The sequence below is a fragment of the Argentina anserina genome, chromosome 1, assembly GCF_933775445.1.
Source record: "Argentina anserina chromosome 1, drPotAnse1.1, whole genome shotgun sequence".
Classification (NCBI taxonomy): Eukaryota; Viridiplantae; Streptophyta; class Magnoliopsida; order Rosales; family Rosaceae; genus Argentina; species Argentina anserina.
The window spans coordinates 4,091,840-4,110,875 of NC_065872.1; the positions used below are offsets into that span (position 1 = coordinate 4,091,840).

Below are 19,036 nucleotides of genomic sequence, written 5' to 3' on the forward strand. Positions count from 1 at the left end.
ATTCGCTCAGGGTTGTGTCCCATGCGTGCCCCTCGTCACATTAGAAGAATGTTCACTTGGACATGCTTTTGCCATACTTGAAATCAGTAATTCTACATGACGAATGCATGTACACTCTTAAGTGGCAGTCATCACTCTTTACCTTTACATTTCAGCCTCCAAATCTTTTCAATTTCTTCACTTCTATCAAATCCATCAAAGTTTTGACCAGAATAACTAAAATCTTCTTCAGATGTAACAGAAACACACCACTACTTTTTCTCGAGGTCCATGTGTGTTTCTCCATCAGAAACAGCCACCTCAATAGTCTCCTCAACTGATACTTCTGATTTGTCGTCTTGGTCATCTGATCTTTGGTGTAAGGTTTCTTGTATCTTCGTCACACCCTTAGCTGTACATACTTCTGATAATGAACCGACCGAAGTCGTTCTACGGGGAACTGTGAAGAGCGTTTGGCCTGGATGGAAGAAAATTGTAACGGATGAGTTCAGAGGAGAACACAACGGCCGTACTAGTAACTAGGCGGTCTGTGCAATTTTTTGAGTTGTAAGCTCGACACGTGTACTGTTACAGCAACTTATTCCGTGAATTCAACGACACGTAAACTGTACAACCTCTTGCGAGAAAAACCAACAGGTGTAAAATCTCCTCTGCCCTCTCAGAAAACAAGTTACTGATTTACTGACAGTCGGTCTGTTTTGTGAAGAAGAATCTCAGAAGTCAGAACCGGTGGGTGGAGATCAATGTGCAAGTAATATGTTCGCCAAATGTGCTTGCCGGTATCGTTCTGACATGTTCGCAGTTGGAATTTAGAGTTTAGAGTTCCGGCGGAGAATCATTAAAGTCATTGTGCGACAAAATTAAATTTTTCCAACTTTGGTAATGATGCTATAAACCAAAATGTGAATCATTGTCAAGAATGGGAAACATAGATATCTTCTCAACTTGGGTCGGAACATCTCGTTGACAAACAATACAAGTCGAGAAGACATCGTCAAGTGAGATTTTTTTTGTTTTCCTCGAGTAATTTGCAAGCCCGTAGTTTAAAGATAATCATATATTTCATTCCTGCTGAAAAATTTACAGGGTTGACCTGGGCTGTCGAAAAGATCCCAAAACATTACACGAATGTTGATCACTCGACAAAGCGTAAGAGCAAATATTGTACTAGCTGCCTAGCTGTGGGTATTTTGATGCAATTAGGAGAAAATGCAGAAGTTCCTATACACTACTCTACGAGATTTATGATCCGCTGTTTCCTCGACCACAACATAATTCTGCACAGCAACCTAGGCAGCCAGCACACGCTAAACCAGTAAAGAGCTGGGTTAATACATTTGCGAACTGAGGGTTTATGTGGGAACAACATCGGATGCAGGCCATGCAACAGCAGTGATTGCACAGGGAGCCACAGCAGCTTGAAGCAGCTTTCACAAACATTTCAGCTGCTTCTGGAAGCTTTGGTTCTTCGGATCCCGGAGGTATGTTGTCTGCGGTTGCACCCAAGTTTCCAAAGCCCACGCACAAACTATGTCGCAGTATCATTTTCAGGCTTTCAGAATCTTTGGTCTTGTTCTGGCTTTTCTTTGAGGCCTATATGATGTTTGTTGAAGAGAGACCATTTGAAAATTAAAACATAGCAGTTAAAAAAGACTACATGACTTGTTAAAGTTATGTAAAGTATTTTAGTTTAACATTAACATACCTTCTGCTGTACAGCTTCTTCTTTTTGATAGACGACCATGCGGGTATACTCACTCACAGTACCAGTAAGTACACTCAATTTAGCTACCTGCCAATTTTTACAGCACCAGAGACTTGTTAGTAACTTAGTACTATTAACTGAAAAGTTGATGTCTAGAAATGAAATCATCGATCAAACGAAACTTTGTACTGAAGTGCAAGGTTTGTGAGGGTGAAGGAGTTGAAAGATTTAAGATTCCAAAAGACACATTTCCATTTTTCATGGAGGGAGAACGGAAACTGGAAAGGACCCCATGACTAACCTTATCCTCGAGCTGCTTGTTCTCTGACAACCATGCCTGAGCGGTCAGTAAATCAATCTCTCCTTTCGCACATACCTGTAATAAAAAAAAGGGAAGAAATTGTCACAAAACAAGACATAAGATAAAGAACATGCATACCGTATGCAAACTCATGTGGATTAGCACCTGCAACTCAAGAAAAAAAACTGAAGGGGACATGAAGGGCCGTCATGTACTGATGTAAGCATGAACCGAACTGTATAATCTAACAGTAACGAATACCAGCATAAAGAGTTCAAGAAAAACAGAGCTAGCATAGCCAACTCAATAACCAAATTAGTGGACAAATATGGATATCTGATTATCTACTCAACCACAATACTCTAAAAGAGATTAATGCTCACAAATAAATTAGTGAGGAGCAATTTGAAGTTTCAGCTCAAAACCCAAAATCTTACCCTGTGAAGAGATATGTCCTTTGCATCTTGGACTTTCAAGTCGATCACAATATTAGACATGTCAGCTGAGACTCCTTTAACTTTGAAGGTTTCAGGTAAATTGCCTCGGTATCTGCCAGATACAGTTAATGGACTCTCATATGAGAGATCTGGGATATTGCAAGGGATCACCTATTGGATAAATTCAAGATTTGTCACGATGTGAAGAATAGTCTATAAGTTGGATGTAAAATTAAAAAGAAGCAGTCATTCTACATGTGAGGTTTGACAGAGATTCCCATTAAATTTGTAAATTTATCAGAAATTATTCAAATTTACTTGTGAATATATACAAAGACATAGAGGCACAAGAAAGTATCAAAAACCTACAAAGAGCAACATATGACATCATAGACAGGTGTTCAAACTACTGCAGGCTCATGCTATATCTCCTCCACATGAGACAGGATACACTATATATTGAACACTGTCCTTGTGTTGATACGGGTACCAAAAGTCATTAATAGACATGGAGAGTGGGCCAAGAAGTCTTGGATGGCTTAATTAATAGTGTTTAAGATAGCTCAACTTAATATCTAAACAACACATAGGATGAGCATACCTCAACATCGTCAAAATCATCCAATGTCTCATCAAGGGTTATATTTGTAAGAATCACAGAGGAAGCTCTTGTAAATAGGTTCTGCATTCGAGGTTCAACCAAATCTGCACAAGAGAAAAGATTTAAGTGCATTAAAAAAACCATATTTATCTCATCTACCTTCATATAAAAGGATCGATGCACCGAATAAATCAATTTGCTAATGTTTATTGAGTAATATATGTTTTTCTTTTCAAATTAAATATATTTAATCGTGAGTTACATATCACAACATTATGAAGTGGTAAGTAAGGACTCATAAGATTTGAAGCTCAAGCTAAGAGTCGGGCTACAATAGCCTTTGATTTAATAAAGCAGGGAAAGTAAGCTCACTCTATTATAAAATGTAGATGTAGGGGTAGATATTTGTTTCTGAACAAATATACTTAACTGACCTATATCATAGGCAGCATCATATTGGCCCCTTCCGATACTAGCTAGCATCCGCAGGAAATAATGGTTGCAGAACGAACCTGAAAAAAGTAAACATAGATGTTAACCAGGAGATAGAGCATAAAAATTATGATCTTATCAGGAAGTGCAGTTTATAAAAATATGTGAAATGTGGCTGGATAAGAGGTGAAACATAATAAGGCAATAATCTTGATTGATTGATAAGATTAAGTTGCACAATTCAAAACATTCCTATGATATACATAGCCTGCAACTAAAATGAGCTCTAATAGCACAGTTACAATTACCTATTCCAAAAGTGTATAGACGTGGGGATATCACATCCTCACTTGCAAGATGCTTTTTCATCACTTCGCATATCTGTCTCTCATCTTCAACTGCTCCATCAGTTACCAGGAATATGATAGGAAGTGAGCCCTTAGAGTTGGATAGAATCTCTATGGCCTGAAACAACAAAGAGACATCCATATTGTTGATAGATCACTTACTACCAATGCAGAAAATATCTTATAGGATATGAAAAGTAAAAGTGAGAAAACTAGATAGCCCTTCAAAGGGGTATTCAACAATCACCAAGTTCATTTGATGTAATGTGGCACAATACATGACTATGTTAGAAATGCATAATACTTATTAAAATGAAAAAATAATTGGTAAACTCCAATTGAATAACTTTAAGGGCCAAAGAAGCAGGGGACAATACCTGGTTGAGGGGAGGCAATATATTTGTATCACCACCAGCAATAAAATTTATGCCAATCCACTCAATGGCCAGTTCGACAGCCTCCTTTGTAGCTGATTTCAATGATGTAGATGAAACATGAGTCTGTCCATTAAAAGCTATCATGCAGAATGAATCTTCTGGACCAAGTTTAGAGAGAGCTTCAGATAGTACATTCTTAGTGTGATCAAGTGGCTTTCCCTCCATACTTCCACTTATATCAACAACAAACACTACATCCCTTCTGAATACCTGCAAGACCGTGTTAAAGTTATCAGAGACAGAACTTTGAACAACCAAACTGAATAACATATAATATGGAAAAGCCTAAGAAGTTCCATTTAACATTAAACCAACCTTTCTTCCCTGGTTCCCTGGAAGAAGATAGACGGAGAAAATCTCTCTTTGATCGACATCATCCTTGGAGGGTGACTGCGAGATATAGGCACCATGTATTTGGCTTGAAGAGACCTAGAAATGCATGAACAAGTTAGACAAATTAAGCTAATGTTTCTTATATGCCCCCAACGCTTTTGCAGTCAATCATATATTCAGAAAGAGGAACGCATAAGAGGCTTACAGTATATGAGAAATGGAAGTCAGTTTTTGACCAAATGACAACATCTCCTTCATATTTAAACCCCAATTTTCCTTCTTGGCTCTGCAATTCCTGTGAAGTCAAATAAATTTCGAAAATTACCAACTCGGCTACTAAATATACATAAAAAGAAAAACAGTGAGCCGTGATCAATAAAGCACCTTCAAAGGATAACTAGCTCCCTTGAATAAAATCTCAGTCCCAAGACCAGAGTTCACATTCACCACGATCCTCTCCTTCTTGAGGTACTTCTTCCCCGGTGGAATCACAAAATCAGGAAATGCGAACGGTATATCCAAAGAGAGCTCCCCATTTCTATACATCAACTTCTGGGACCAGCTCATTTTCACTGTGAGATTGACTCCCCCATCAATCTTGACAAAACAAAAACAATAACACCAAGAATCAAAAACACACACATTTCAATTATACAAACAAGAACTAGGCTCAAATTTCGAATAAATAATCGTCACCGGCGGCGTTGTCAAGGTGAAGATATGAGGCTTGACATTGAGGAAGCCTCCTTCTCCATGAGGAACCTTGCTCATATCCACGTCATCTTTCAATTCAGTTAACTGAGTAAAAAAAGATTTACCAGAAACTTCGACCTCAACACCTAGAATTGAACCCTGTTAGGATAAATGTACATTTGCTTAACAACACATTAAACCAAAGATTAATCACAGTAATTGACAAAATTAAAACCCTAATTGATTAAGGGAGTAGTTGGAAAATTGAAGGACCTGTTCACCCATAGGAATCGCAATGCGGCAGCCGCAGCTCCTGGAGCTTTTGACGCAGTGGACCCGCCACGACCCGGTGACCCGAATAAAGGCGGTGTCCAGGTGGCAGTCGACCTCCAGGTCAACCTTGTTCATCGGAAGAGGAATGAGCGCCGGCGGGTCGCAGCGGCCGTGGACGTGGGGCTGGTAGCTCGGGATGTCCGGGTTGTCGACGATCGTCGGGTCGGATATGACGGCGTAGACCATCGGCGACGTCGGGAGGTAGGCGGAGCCGGTGGCGGCGACGACGACGGACTTGTCCATGAGCGGCTGCGGCTTCGGCGGCGACACGGCGGCTCGATCCTTCCCGAAGTATAGGCGTTTGGAGAGGCGGAGACCGTCGTCGACGGCTTTGGAGAACTCCTCGGCCATTTCGGACGATCCTCCGGCGCGTCGTCGGGAAAAGGTGGGATCGGTGGCGGAAGCGAAAGAGGAGAGAGAGAGGGTGTGAGTAATATACGGAAAACGAGAACTAGAAGTGAGAGAGTTGCGTTTGACCGTTGGCACCTGGATTTTTTCTATTTGTTGAAACCATTTTCTACTTTTTATTTATTTATTTTGGGTTCTGGAGCTGGCTGGCTTCTCGAGCAATGGCGTGGCGCCATGTGGAGGGTAAATCGGATCTGGTGCTTCTCGGCTCACGGCTTCACGCTGTACGCGTTGGAGGGGCGGCAAGGGGGAGGATGAAACGGCGGCATGTAGGGATGGTTGGACTGATGGAGACGTGGAGGAGGGAAGGCACGGCACTTGGCAAAGGGTTTGAGGGTTCGTTTTCTATTTATTTATATATGAAAGGCGTCGTTTTCCTTTTAAAGTGGACTTAAGGGTGGGAATTACGTCATACCCCATTGAACGATATCTTAACGGAGGAAAAAGGTGTTGATCGGTATCTTAAACAGGCAAAAAAATTATTTTAGTTGTATTGTTCTTTATTAAGTGGAGGATCTTCCGTCGGCCAAAGACTTTCTTTATGAAAGTTTGTGAGAAAATTTGAGAAAATGATATGTAGACCTTTGTCTGGACAAAAGTTTAATCGTGTTATAGATGAGTCAAGAATGTGTGTAGAGTTAATTCGATATTTAACTGTGGAAAGTTTAATATAGGCTCCCCATGGAAACCATAATCCGATTCACCGTCGTCTCGAAACTCAAATGAAGCGGAAGGTATTGGTAATTGGTCATTGAAGAGAAGTGCCGGTTAGTTTGTTACGCTTCAATAGAAGATTTTACTAGTAGGTTTGTTTTGTTCTCAGTTCACTCAACATGTTTGTGTTCTGGATGTTGCTTAGTACTATCTCTGCAGTTATCTAAACTGTCAATTTTGTATGAGTAGTTTGAGGCAAGGAATGAAATATCAGCGATAACGGAAATATCGATGATCCGAAAATTAGAAATTTCGTTTTTAAAAAATAATTAAATAACTTGATGGAAATTTATATAAAAATATAGAAATTTTGAATGAAACTTTAAGAAATGTTTATTTGATCAATTATCTACTATATGTCATAAGAAATTATTATATAACTATTAATTTATATTGAGTTATAGTAATTTGAGGTGAAATAATCGTCGATCATTATTAAAAATCTACTTAATATATATATATATATATATATTTACCTAAAGATAGACTAGTTCATCACGCCTTATTTACATATGATATATTGAACATGAAATTATATGAGTGATTTAGAACCATATAAATGATCTATGAGGTACAAAATTTTCACTATTTTCATTATGTTTTTGAGTAAAATCCTTAGTATATTAAGAATAGTCATTAAATGATACCTCTCATTTCTAATTTTGCATATATTGACTTATATGCCAACCATATGAGTCATGAGTGATTAACTATGGGTTGTGCTACTAGTAGTTCCCGTTTGGATCAAGTATTTCTCGACTTTGTCCATAACCATAGATTTGTGAAGATTGTACATCAGATTGTGTCCATATGTTTTCACTTGATTGCATCTCATTAGAGAATAAATATGGTGGATAAGGCATGTTGAATTTCCCCCATTAGGGTAAAGTCCATCATTGTTTTCTCCTAGACCAAATGGATTCGATTCCCTCAAACAACTAGTTCGGTTTTATTTTAATTTTAGATGAATGTTGAGACATGTAATGCAATATATAATAAAAAGAGTCATATAAAATTATGTTGTTGTAGTAGAGTTGACTATAACTTTGTGCTTGCAAAATGATAGATTAGAGGTTTGATTCTCTTAACCAGTGATTTTTAATTTTATTTGAAATTGGCTTGACACGTGGCGATATTATGAAAAAATATCGGGATATTTCGAAAGTTTCCAGATATATCGGGAAATATCGAGAAATTTCGAAAAATTTCCATCGAAAAATAATTGGTATGTAACGGATATATCCATATGTCAAAAAATGGAAACTTTCGCGGAAATATCGAGGAAATTATAGATATTTTAATCCTTAGTTTGAGGCCTCGGTTGATACAAGATTGCTAGAGACTAGAGAATCAGTTATCAAGTAAGGCCCCTTGGAGGTTGAACATTATGTATTCAGTATGGTGGTGATACTGAAGAGGTTGTATTGTTTTCCTAGTAGCATTAGAATTCCTATCAGTTGTTTGATTTGGTAAAGACCTATGCATCTCCAGTTCTCCACTCTTAATTACTTTGCAAGTTCAGTTTTTGTCTTAAATCATTCTTTGTAGTCAAAATTTTCACCAATCACATTACTTGATCTGAATTCTAAGTACTAAAGCCATTTCAAGGCCATTCAAGGTGGAAGACATTGCAAGGTAAATGAAAAATTATCATGAAAAGAAGTCATGTTATACATGTATATATGTATGTCAGGGTCCATGTATGTACATGAATGTCTGTTAGTAAAACCTAGCAAAGAAAATTATTATGAACTTAAGATCCCTATGTTCATCTAGATGAAGAAAGTGATTTCACTCTCTTCAGGAATTAGATCAAGAACTAAGAACCAAAACCTCTTTCCTGAATAGAAAAGTCAATTTATTCAGTGTACTTTCAAAAAATTCCATTTGCTTTCCCTTGTTCCACCAAACACTCTCCTACTCTTTTCTTTTTCTCACCTAAACTGTAAAACTGGCAAGCAAGCTCTCATTTTATTTAGTATTTTCACTTGACTCCATTTTGCTTCTCTGCCTTACAGATTTCTTTCCTGAAAAACCAACAGTATTTTTCTGCACATACCAGCATCTTGGTAGAAATGCGTCTCATCAGGCTTGTACCTCGAGTATCCTCCTAATGGCCTCCCTCATGTCAGGTCTTTGATCAGGTTTACTCTCAGTGCAATCAGCTCCGATTTTAAGAAGCTGCAGCATCTGCTTCACTGATTCTGCATTGCTTTCAATCTCTGGGTCTAGCAGCTCTTGCTCTCTCTGCTCGGCCATTGCTGATTGCACCCATTGAACAACATCAATCCCACCTTTGCCATTGCTTAGATACTGAGATGGGAATTTTCCGGTAAGGATTTCGAGAATGACTATTCCTAGACAATAAACATCAGATTTTGGAGATATTTGCTGGGACTCTATGTACTCTGGTGTCTTAAAAGCAAACATTGCTTGCGCGGCATTGTTTGGATTCATTAGTGGAAATAAAGCATAGTCATTGAGAACTGGCTCATAATCATCATTTAAAAGAATATTGCTTGACTTGAGATTTCCATGGGGCAAATCATAGGCTGCAAATTCAGTATGCAGAAACTCCATCCCACTCGCAACACCTTGGATAATCCTCAAACGGGTAGCCCAGGTCAGCTCTGAATGAGATACTCCTCGATCGCCTGAAATAATTGTCACAGAATCATCAGTCTAGTTAGTCATTAATCCGTTGCAAGAGCGTTATGTCCCAAGGTGTTTGATGAAAAGTAAGATAGTGACATTTTCCTAATGGCGCTAGGAGTAGGAATTAATCATTGGCAGGAAGCAAAATGAAGTTTGAAAGCTAAGCCCCTTACCATGCAAAACATACAATAAGCTGCCTTTAGTAATGTAATCTGAAATCAACAGCTTCTCTTCTCTCCTATAATGGTAAGCCAAGGGAGTCAAAATATTCGTATGCCTTAATCTTCCGAACCTTCTCATCTCAGCTTCAAACCCCTCTCTCCCTAATCTATTCATCTCCCTCATCCTCTTCACCACCACAGACAACCCATTATTCATCACTGCTTTGTAAGCTGAGCCCAATCCTCCATTCCCCAAAACCTCTGCGGCAGCTTTCATCAAATCCGGCAATCCAAACGTGCCTCTCTGGTCATTCACCATCAACAAATCATTACTATTCCCTCCATTATTAATCTTCCCGCTATGTGAACCCTTCTTGGAATCCCCAGCTTTCTTCCTACTGGCCGACCTTGACATTGCGGCCGGCGCAGTACTAGCAGTAGTGCTACCTATACTCCTGCTATTAGAGCTCGGAACATGAACTTCAACCACCTCCCCATGGTGTTGAGGCACATGATCCTCCATGTTCTCCTTCCCAAGAACACTAAACTGTTCTTCTTTCCTCTGCCTCTTGCGCCTTATTACTACCACCAGCAACATCAGAACCAGCACGCCAGCAATCACGCCGACAACTATCTTGATGGTGTAGGACTTGTTCATCTCATCCTTCGCCGATGGCGATTTGTTTGGTGTTCCTGCAGGAGGTTTAGGCTGCTCTGTAGTTGGGGCATTTGCTGGAGCAGTTGGGGATGGTGAAGGTGCATCATCTCCACATGGCTCGTCGAGTGGCTTGCCGCAAAGTCCTTCATTTCCTTCAAAAGACGATGGTGGTAATCCGGACATGGCATCCGGGATTGCACCCTCGAAGTTGTTGTTAGACAAGTTTAGTGTTTTAAAAGATTTCACTTTTAAGTCAGGGATGGCCCCAGATAATTGGTTGCTCTGGAGTTGAAGGTCCTCCAGATTATCCAACTGTGTTATAGATTCCGGGATTTGGCCGGAGAATTGGTTGTTCTGGAGTTGAAGGTTCGCCAGGTTTTTCAATTGAGTTAGAGATTCCGGGAGTTGGCCGGAGAAATTGTTGTTGTAGAGATAAAGTTTCTTTAACGAGATCATTTTGGAGAAGTAATCATTTGGGATTTCGCCGGAGAAGTCGTTGTCAGACAGGAAAAGATTCTTCAAATCTCCAAGTACGTTGAAATCTGGGATCTTCCCTGAGAAGTTGTTGTCCGCAAGGTTAATTGTTTGGAGGTCCTTGAGTTGTGTCAAGGCTTCAAAATTGATTGTTCCAGAAAGGCCCATTTTAAGGAGCATAAGATGGAGGACGGTGCCGTTTTTGGTACATTGGACTCCGGTCCAGTTGCATGGGGACGTCGAACCGGGGATGGGGACCCAGTTGCTCAAGGCCGTGGTGTTGGTGAGGGATCCCTTGAGCTTGAGCAAGGCTTCCTGCTCGGACAAGGAAACCGAGAGGTAAGGGGAGAAGGTGAAGAAGAAGAGGAGGAGGAAGAGGAAGCGGCAGCGAACAGCGACCATTGCCGAGATGGGACTACAATGAGAGCCGCTGTTGCTGATCGGAGGAGGAAGAGAGAAGGAGGTGGTGGTGTATGCGTGGTGGTAATTTGGTTGTGTTGATCATGAAATTGGGTTTGGGGATGAGGAGGAGGAGGAGGAAGAAGAGAGTTTGTCATTTTGGGGGTGTGTGGGAGTAAGTTGTGTGGCTTTGAGAAATGTGGGAATGGTGAGATGGAACTAACCAGATTTTACATGAGGAACTAAGAATAGGGGAGGGGACAGAGGTGAAGAGGCTGTGTTAGAGAGCTGTGGGATTGAGAGGAAGAGAGGGAGGTTTGGGACTTAAGGTTAGTCAATAACCTCTGGATTTTGCTACATTTTAGGAGTGCCAACACAACAACTACTATTTACCTCTGGCTATATCTGTTGCATCTGATTTTTAGTATTAATGCTATCCGTAAAGACAATATTGTGCACAACTGCACATTCTTGAATCTATACTATTTTTTATACCAAAAAAAAATGTTGAGTTCGTTGCAAAATCTAGCTAAGATGTGAACTTCAACAAGTGCAATCACTTTTTCTTCTATCTTCCATCAAAGCTGTATAAAAATTCATCGTTTTCAGATGCAAATAACAGAGGTGGCTTCTTGTTATGTACAAAAATTGCTTTGATTCTTATAAGTTATAAGAAAGAACAAATAGTGATTTGGTACCGTTTCAATGGAGCCTTCAACCATGATCCGTAGTGCTCATGAAACTCCATAAGCTAGCTAGTATTGTGAAGTGAATGCCTGCAGGGATAAAACGTTTAGTAAAATCTGGTTTAGTGTTGACAACAAGGAAATGAAGCACACAAACTACTTGCATTATTACCGAAAATATGTTAACGTGACCAGGATCTGCAATATGATCCATCAAATTCTCAATGGGATCTTTCCCAGTGTAAAGGGCTTGGAACAAGAACCCTGCAAAGGCTAACATTGCAAGACGCCCATTCTTAATCTCCTTTGTTCTCAACACCATCACAGGCTCAGGAGACCCTCTTCCCCAATTTATAGGGTCAAAAAAGAGCCCTCCCGGGTACCCGACATCTGCCTTGGGGATTTTCTTATTAGGCAACTTAGGCTCAATGGAAACACTCCCAGGATTAAGCATATCTGCCCATCTTCTACCTTCAACCCAACCCATTAGTGCTAATTGCACCACAAACAAGGTTGTTGGGTCTGCAAAGTATTCTCTTTCACCTGCTTCAAACCATGAGAAGTTTTCTAGGAAGCCTAGTCTTTCAGCCCACTCTGGGATCAGAATTCCTGCTACTGCAAGCATTGCCCATCTGCCATGCATCAGCTCAGCTTGTGCAAACCATTTTAACAACTCTGGATCAGATCCTGTAGACATTTTCACAATGAGGTTTGTAGTGTGAAGATGACAAAACTCACTCTGGAACCTTTGATCTTTGCTTGTTAATATATATGAAGTCAGATGATAACACTATCATACTATCATGATTCATGAACTTGTTTTGTAGATGGCAGAGAAGTACATGCATCTGTTGTTGAAGCTGTCCTGCTTCATCAAGTGTCTTGGTTCTTAAGATGCAAGATTCGAACACACTCAATATACTTCTTTTACATTTTTGGCTGAAAATACAATGGAAGTATAGAATTGAATCCCCAAACTGAAATTCTGCCTTGATCTAGTTAACTTACTCTAAAATACAAGTGCATACTTGTAGTTCATATCAAAGTGCATGCATTGTTAGCTTAGAGAAATACGTAATTAACACATACCTAATCCGAGGGGGTCGAAGCCAAAATCACCAGGGAGGCTACAATCAACCAAGAAATAATCAAATAAAACCATAAATATGCTAAAACAGACGTCGGTGTTCGATCTGTTCTGAAATTAAGATTGGTATAAATCAGTACCTGCCATCAAGCCACTCAGGAGGTGAACTACCAGGAAACCACAATGGTCTATCTGGAGGGAGTGGTTCACAAACACTTGACACCCCTTTGCTTGCTCCAACACGTGTACTTTTTCTCCCTAGCATACATGTTGTGACTCTTAATCCTGGGGAAAATTTCCAAGGCACTTCTCTGCTTCAACCAGAAACTTTTGGAATTAACAAGAAAAGTACAGAAGACTATCCATCTGCAACAGTGCATTTTAATACCAGAACCATAGTAACCTAGTTCGGAAGGTTGAGACTTATCACCTGATTGGGAAGCTTGAGAGAGCAGAAGAGGCAATGGCCAACGCCATTACAGATAGCTATAGAATTGAGCCTTAGAGAAAGGCTTTACTTCCAGACTATGTGACACTGTTTCTATTCCTATAGTCCTATGAAGAAGGATAATCAATCCTCCATAAGTTGAGTGGAACAGGAGAAAGAATAAGAACCAGTAGTAACTTGCCACGTGTTCTGGATATGAATTCCTAACCCTGTAACTTTCAGCAGTCCTGAGGGCTAAACATAGCCAAACCAACATTATCACAGCAACTAGAAAGGAGATTCTTTAACCAGAAAGAATGCTGTAGCATAATTAGTTAATCACTGCCCTAGTTTACCAGGTCATTTCATTTAGCAAAGATTCCTAGCTCAATCCAATAGTCACAGACAAAGTTACCTAGGAACTAGGTTGGTTTTGCCTATCACAATGGCTAGGTTGAAACTTTAATTAATGCTAAACCAATCTAGTTTTTGATCTGAGACATACAAACTCATCATTGTCAATCAAATGGACCCAATTTGAGAAGTTAACTTTTTAATTCTACATATGAGCTCAGTAATCTGTTCAACCAAGCTTGACATTATGTTAGGTAGTGTAGCTCATCCATTGCTATCTCAAAGTGACACAAATGGTCATCATCCTATTAATATTGCAAGTTTTTAACCCTGAAAATGTAACTTCACCATGCAGCAAAAGTGACTGCTTATTTGTTTTCTTGCTTATGCTTAGAACACTAGCCAGGTCAAGAGAAACATCAACTCTTTTTCTTTTCTTTTTTGAATGGAGAAACATCAACTCTTAACCCCACCTTAACTAGCAAGTAATGTAATCAAGATGGTTTTCTCTGTTGCACATGACACTTAGTAACCAACTAATCACTAATTACTTTTTAGTTCTTGGACACGTGTCATCCACCCAAACAAGTAGCATGTAATTTATATGAAAGCTCCCTGTTGAACAGTTACTTGCATCAGTAACCCAGATAACTCCCAAATCAAAAATCCCCAAAGTTCCAAACTTTCACTTTCTTCTCTGCTCAAACTTAACAACCCTCCCTTGAAATGCACTCAAACTTCACCATTTCATAGACCAAATCCACCAGACTCTGCTCTCACCAACATTAACATCTCACCCATATCAAACCCCAATATAGATCCTCCTCTCTTTTCCCACACACCCAGTTAATCAATCCCCCAGATCAATTCAACACAACCCGGTAGCCCAATTCACATAAAGATCAAACCTTTACATCTTTGGGGTCTCAGTCAGAGTTGACAATGGTGGAGACCTCACCTTTGGGGCGGTTCCACCACCACAGACTCGACCTTAAGCGGTGGCTGCCGTCGTTCTTATCCTCCCACAGAACCCTCTTCATCCTTCTCTGGATCGCCGCGTTTGCGTCGGTTTTCGTGTGGCAGAGGAACATTGTAGATGGGTTTTCGTTTTTCCGGCGAGCTCCGGCGAGGGCCATGCCGCGGATGAGGCCGGTGGCGTTTAACTTGACGGAGTTTGGGGCGGTGGGTGACGGCGTTACTTTGAATACTGAGGCGTTTGAGAAGGCTGTGCTGGCTATTTCAAAGCTGGGGAAGAAGGGTGGTGGTCAGCTCAATGTGCCACCTGGACGGTGGCTGACGGCGCCGTTTAATCTCACTAGTCATATGACTCTGTTTCTGGCTGAGGATGCTGAGATACTTGGATATCAGGTAAGGTTTTGTTATGTATGTGTTACTATTCGAAATGTGAATACTTGCTTGGTTTGGAAGTTGTTGCTATGTAGTTGTTATTCTAGTTGTAGACTTGTAGCCATATGGAAGATGAAGAATGACATTAGAATTTGGAGTTTGATGATGGTTATGAGTTGGGACTTGGATCAGGTGTGACAGTTTGTATTTGGATTTCTAGGAGTCCTCGTTTTTATATGGTGATGTAGATGGTTAGTATAGGCGAAATGGGGTTTGATCACGGTTTTGTTTATGTAGTGTGTATATGCTTACGATCTATGACTAGAATGAGGTAAAGACTTGTTGAAGGATTTGTGATTTGATGATCATTGTGGAACTTGACTCCCGACACTGGTTGAAATGTTACCTGCTAAGTGATGAGAATGTTTATCTAAAGAAGAATAGGTGCTGGTGATAAGGTGATAAAGAACAAAATTTAAATCTTCATTCTTTGTTTTACTTGGTAATAAAACATATGGAAGCTACTGTAGTTTAATTCAAATGCCTTCTGATTCTTAAGCATTCTTACTTCCTATGCTTCATTCTTGTGGTAAGAATAGGGTTTGTGATAGAGAATATTTCATATAAAAATTTACATCTATCCTAGACTAATATACAGTTTAGTTATGGTACAAAATACAAACTCAATTAGTAATCCCTATTCTTGGGCTTGAATAAGATAAGGCCTTGAAAAGTTCTGCTACTGATTAAGGTTGGAGAAATCCTTAACGCTTCCTGGATCTTATGGAACCTCAGTTCTATATCTTGGTTCTTCTGTAGCTGTTGCAAATTCTCCCAAGGTATGGTGGGCCCAGCATGTGTGCTTCAGCAATAAGCACTACAGAACTTATAGTGTGGGACTTGCTGCAAATATTAACTGAGCATCATGCATTCACATATGGATGATTTTCCTGCTCATCCTACTGCCCTGATATCTGGAAACGATACTTAAGCAGTAGATCAGCTGAACATCTGAAATTCTGAATACCATAACATGTCAATAAGCACAAGCTATTACACCTTCACTTTCACCTTCACCTATGGTGAATGTTTATGCATCTTTCACCTTTACCTATGGACAACGGTTGTGCATTTTAACAGTTGTAAACACACACATACTGGCGTCATTCATGGATTCATACAGTTTAATGTGTCAATAAATTTTCCGTTGATACTTCTTTGCTAATATTATATGGCCCCTCAAGAATAATTAAGCAACCTGGATGAGATCAGAGACAAGCATGATAAATTTTTTGTCCAGTCTCTGATGTGGCATTGTCTCTCCTTTATGCATTGCAGGATGAGAACTATTGGCCTTTGATGCCTCCACTGCCTTCATATGGGTATGGGAGAGAGCACCCTGGTCCTCGGTATGGAAGCTTGATTCATGGTCAAAATCTCAAAGATATTGTCATAACAGGTGATACATTTCGACCCTTCCGTATCAACTTTTCAGTTCACAATAATGGTGTATTCAGTTCAAATTCAGTTGTTCATTATTCGGCATACCCTTTGAGGTTGTAGGCCTTTCTAGCTAGCAATCGTGTTTTATCATTCGATGCTTCATGAAAGCATCATGTTGTGGTTGGTTTTGAAATCTACCTCTATTGCTAGTGAACCAAGTAGAACGTTAGTAATTGAAAATGAATATCCTGCTCAGAGGCTAAGGTGTGAACATATCTTTCTTCCAGAGGGCTTAGTTTCTGCATTGTGCTAATCATGTTTTTTATTCAATGATCAACAGGGCATAATGGTACCATTAATGGTCAGGGTCAATCATGGTGGAAGAAATATCGCCAGAAGCTTCTCAATCACACCCGGGGTCCACTTGTTCAGATCATGTGGTCAAGCGACATTTTAATCACTAATATAACTTTACGAGATTCTCCTTTTTGGACACTTCATCCATATGACTGCAAGAATATTACAATTAGAGATGTTACAATCCTTGCTCCGATCTTTCAAGCTCCAAATACTGATGGAATAGATCCTGGTAAGCGTTTCCTGATATGGTATCTTGTAATAGATTTTGGGTTGTCACTAATAAAGTTTAATACCCTGGGATGAGCTGATAAATAGATATTAGGCAAATAAAGGGATAGGATGTAAAGTCACAATGCAGCTAATATTAGGAAAATACATGGAGAAATCACCCGTTATAAGGGTTGGTCACCTGTGTTTGAGGGATGATGGTGGTTGAAAGGCTGACTAGTTCTTTTAGTTTAGTTGCCTGGATGTCACAAGGGTTGCTTGAGGTAGTATTCGTTCATTTAAACATAATCATGTATTTCATCGACCTTAAATCCTTAATACTAAGTTGCTATCTGTGTATTTGTTTATGTGTTTGTCTAGTTTGCCTTTTGATCTGAGATCTCTAATAATTGTAAATAGCCTTGATTTTTGGTAAGCAGATTCGTGTGAGGATATGGTGATTGAGGACTGTTATATAAGTGTGGGTGACGACGGAGTTGCAATAAAGAGTGGCTGGGATCAGTATGGGACTTCTTATGGACGGCCATCAAAAAATATACTCATTCGTAACCTTGTGGTCCGCTCTATGGTCAGGTGAATATTATGCCTTTCTTTCTTTTCTATGTAGCAGACTTTCATTACATGCATATTGCATCCTGGCATTATTTGTATGCATCTTTTGCAATTAAACCTGGAAGGTGCGAATAGCACCCCTAGAGTGTCTTGAATTTGAGGGATGTGTATATTTGCAAAGGATGGTAATGGTCATGGTGAAACCAGCCTCCTTGAAACTCCTTTTTTATCTCCTAAGTTCTAACGCGTTAGTTTTGTTTTCTAGCATAATTCCTTATCGACCTAGGCATGTATAGCCATGCAAACCCAAATCGTAAGATAAAAGTAGGAACAGAGGAGAATAACAAAGGCATGAAGATTATAAGGTGAATTTCGAGCCTGTCAAGTTTCTGGCTTGAAAGTGATGAGACCAGCTCCTTGACCTTGACTGGGATATTTGTTAGAATTATACATGTACATTTCTTGCACTAGTGTGTAGGTCATACACAGGATCTGAAATAGAAAGAGCCTTCATCTATAGTTGAATTATGAGATGCAGCCAGACATTTATGGCATCTTTAACTCATTAGAATTCAAATTTTTATCAAAACAATAGTGCTTGTTTTCTCCTTTGTTGTTTGCTAGTATTTCTGTCTATTAAAGAGTGACTCAACTTATCCTTGTTTGGAATGCTACAGCGCTGGCATATCAATAGGCAGTGAGATGTCTGGTGGGGTTTCAAATGTCACGGTGGAAAATGTGCTTGTGTGGAACTCAAGGCGTGCTGTTCGGATCAAGACCGCCCCCGGAAGAGGTGGATATGTGCGTAACATAATTTACAGGAATCTGACGTTTGACAATGTTCGAGTCGGAATTGTTATCAAGACAGACTACAATGAGCACCCTGATGATGGCTATGATCGAAAGGCTTTTCCAGTAATTAGGGACATAAGTTTCACAAGCATCTATGGGCAGGGAGTTCGCGTGCCTGTCCGTATCCATGGGAGTGAAGAAATTCCTATAAGAAATGTGACTTTTCGAGATATGTCAGTGGGGCTTACATACAAAAAGAAACATATTTTCCAGTGTGCCTTTGTTCAAGGTCGTGTTATAGGGACCATCTTCCCTGCTCCTTGTGAAAATCTTGACCGGTATGATGAGCGAGGAAAGCTGGTCAAGCAATCTGTATCCCAGAACATTTCGGACATAGATTATGATTTTTGAGGTGAATGGCTCATACTTCTGGAGGGTCCTCGACAACTTAAAGACCTTTGTGGGAGGGTACTTGAATTGGGACGATGAGGATGGAGCTGTTTGCTTTATTTTTCGTTTTCCATTTCTCACTCCCATCTTGTAGCTTTCTTTATATTACGTGGAGTTGTATATACCGAAAATTTTCAGCTCACTAAGCACAGTTTGATGTATAATGTATACCAAAGCTTCTGTTTTACATCTAATACATACTCTCCACTAAGGGAATGAGGG

General features: G+C 39.8%; 4 protein-coding genes across 4 annotated transcripts; 1 reads left to right on the forward strand and 3 right to left on the reverse strand.

Moving 5' to 3' along the window:
* Positions 1-1,039: 1,039 nt before the first annotated feature.
* LOC126782721 (uncharacterized) lies at positions 1,040-6,088 on the reverse strand. The gene is made up of 13 exons (XM_050508025.1): positions 5,560-6,088; positions 5,290-5,445; positions 4,978-5,190; positions 4,799-4,888; positions 4,576-4,689; positions 4,201-4,470; positions 3,785-3,941; positions 3,479-3,556; positions 3,045-3,148; positions 2,444-2,614; positions 2,007-2,081; positions 1,706-1,792; positions 1,040-1,593 (listed from the first exon to the last, which is right to left on the reverse strand). The coding sequence occupies exons 1-13, from the start codon at positions 5,968-5,970 to the stop codon at positions 1,243-1,245; spliced, it is 2,277 nt and encodes a 758-aa protein (XP_050363982.1). The 5' UTR covers positions 5,971-6,088; the 3' UTR covers positions 1,040-1,242.
* A 2,685-nt stretch (positions 6,089-8,773) lies between these two features.
* LOC126795947 (pollen receptor-like kinase 3) lies at positions 8,774-11,097 on the reverse strand. The gene is made up of 2 exons (XM_050522678.1): positions 9,570-11,097; positions 8,774-9,395 (listed from the first exon to the last, which is right to left on the reverse strand). The coding sequence occupies exons 1-2, from the start codon at positions 11,089-11,091 to the stop codon at positions 8,827-8,829; spliced, it is 2,091 nt and encodes a 696-aa protein (XP_050378635.1). The 5' UTR covers positions 11,092-11,097; the 3' UTR covers positions 8,774-8,826.
* Positions 11,098-11,531: 434 nt separating this feature from the next.
* Positions 11,532-13,402, reverse strand: LOC126793742 (photosystem I chlorophyll a/b-binding protein 6, chloroplastic). The gene is made up of 5 exons (XM_050520360.1): positions 13,292-13,402; positions 13,002-13,172; positions 12,864-12,901; positions 11,947-12,461; positions 11,532-11,864 (listed from the first exon to the last, which is right to left on the reverse strand). The coding sequence occupies exons 1-5, from the start codon at positions 13,336-13,338 to the stop codon at positions 11,844-11,846; spliced, it is 792 nt and encodes a 263-aa protein (XP_050376317.1). The 5' UTR covers positions 13,339-13,402; the 3' UTR covers positions 11,532-11,843.
* An 899-nt stretch (positions 13,403-14,301) lies between these two features.
* Positions 14,302-19,003, forward strand: LOC126783115 (probable polygalacturonase). The gene is made up of 5 exons (XM_050508521.1): positions 14,302-15,010; positions 16,328-16,448; positions 16,773-17,021; positions 17,440-17,593; positions 18,250-19,003. Exons 1-5 carry the CDS (start codon positions 14,585-14,587, stop codon positions 18,773-18,775), a joined length of 1,476 nt encoding a protein of 491 aa, XP_050364478.1. The 5' UTR covers positions 14,302-14,584; the 3' UTR covers positions 18,776-19,003.
* Positions 19,004-19,036: the final 33 nt, after the last annotated feature.

Bases quoted from the DNA above. Each gene is read 5' to 3' on its own strand.
- LOC126783115 (XM_050508521.1), top strand. From the start codon at position 14,585: ATGGTGGAGACCTCACCTTTGGGGCGGTTCCACCACCACAGACTCGAC. The intron at 17,022-17,439 runs GTAAGCGTTTCC...TTTGGTAAGCAG, and splicing joins TACTGATGGAATAGATCCTG to ATTCGTGTGAGGATATGGTG. The intron at 17,594-18,249 runs GTGAATATTATG...GGAATGCTACAG, and splicing joins GTGGTCCGCTCTATGGTCAG to CGCTGGCATATCAATAGGCA.
- LOC126782721 (XM_050508025.1), bottom strand. From the start codon at position 5,970: ATGGCCGAGGAGTTCTCCAAAGCCGTCGACGACGGTCTCCGCCTCTCC. The intron at 5,191-5,289 runs GTGACGATTATT...TGTTTTGTCAAG, and splicing joins TCACCTTGACAACGCCGCCG to ATTGATGGGGGAGTCAATCT. The intron at 3,942-4,200 runs GTATTGTCCCCT...TTGTTGTTTCAG, and splicing joins TATTGCCTCCCCTCAACCAG to GCCATAGAGATTCTATCCAA.
- LOC126793742 (XM_050520360.1), bottom strand. From the start codon at position 13,338: ATGGCGTTGGCCATTGCCTCTTCTGCTCTCTCAAGCTTCCCAATCAG. The intron at 13,173-13,291 runs GTGATAAGTCTC...TGGTTGAAGCAG, and splicing joins CTCTCAAGCTTCCCAATCAG to AGAAGTGCCTTGGAAATTTT. The intron at 12,462-12,863 runs GTATGTGTTAAT...AAATGTCTACAG, and splicing joins CTTCGACCCCCTCGGATTAG to GATCTGATCCAGAGTTGTTA.
- LOC126795947 (XM_050522678.1), bottom strand. From the start codon at position 11,091: ATGGTCGCTGTTCGCTGCCGCTTCCTCTTCCTCCTCCTCTTCTTCTTC. The intron at 9,396-9,569 runs GTAAGGGGCTTA...CAATTATTTCAG, and splicing joins CTTATTGTATGTTTTGCATG to GCGATCGAGGAGTATCTCAT.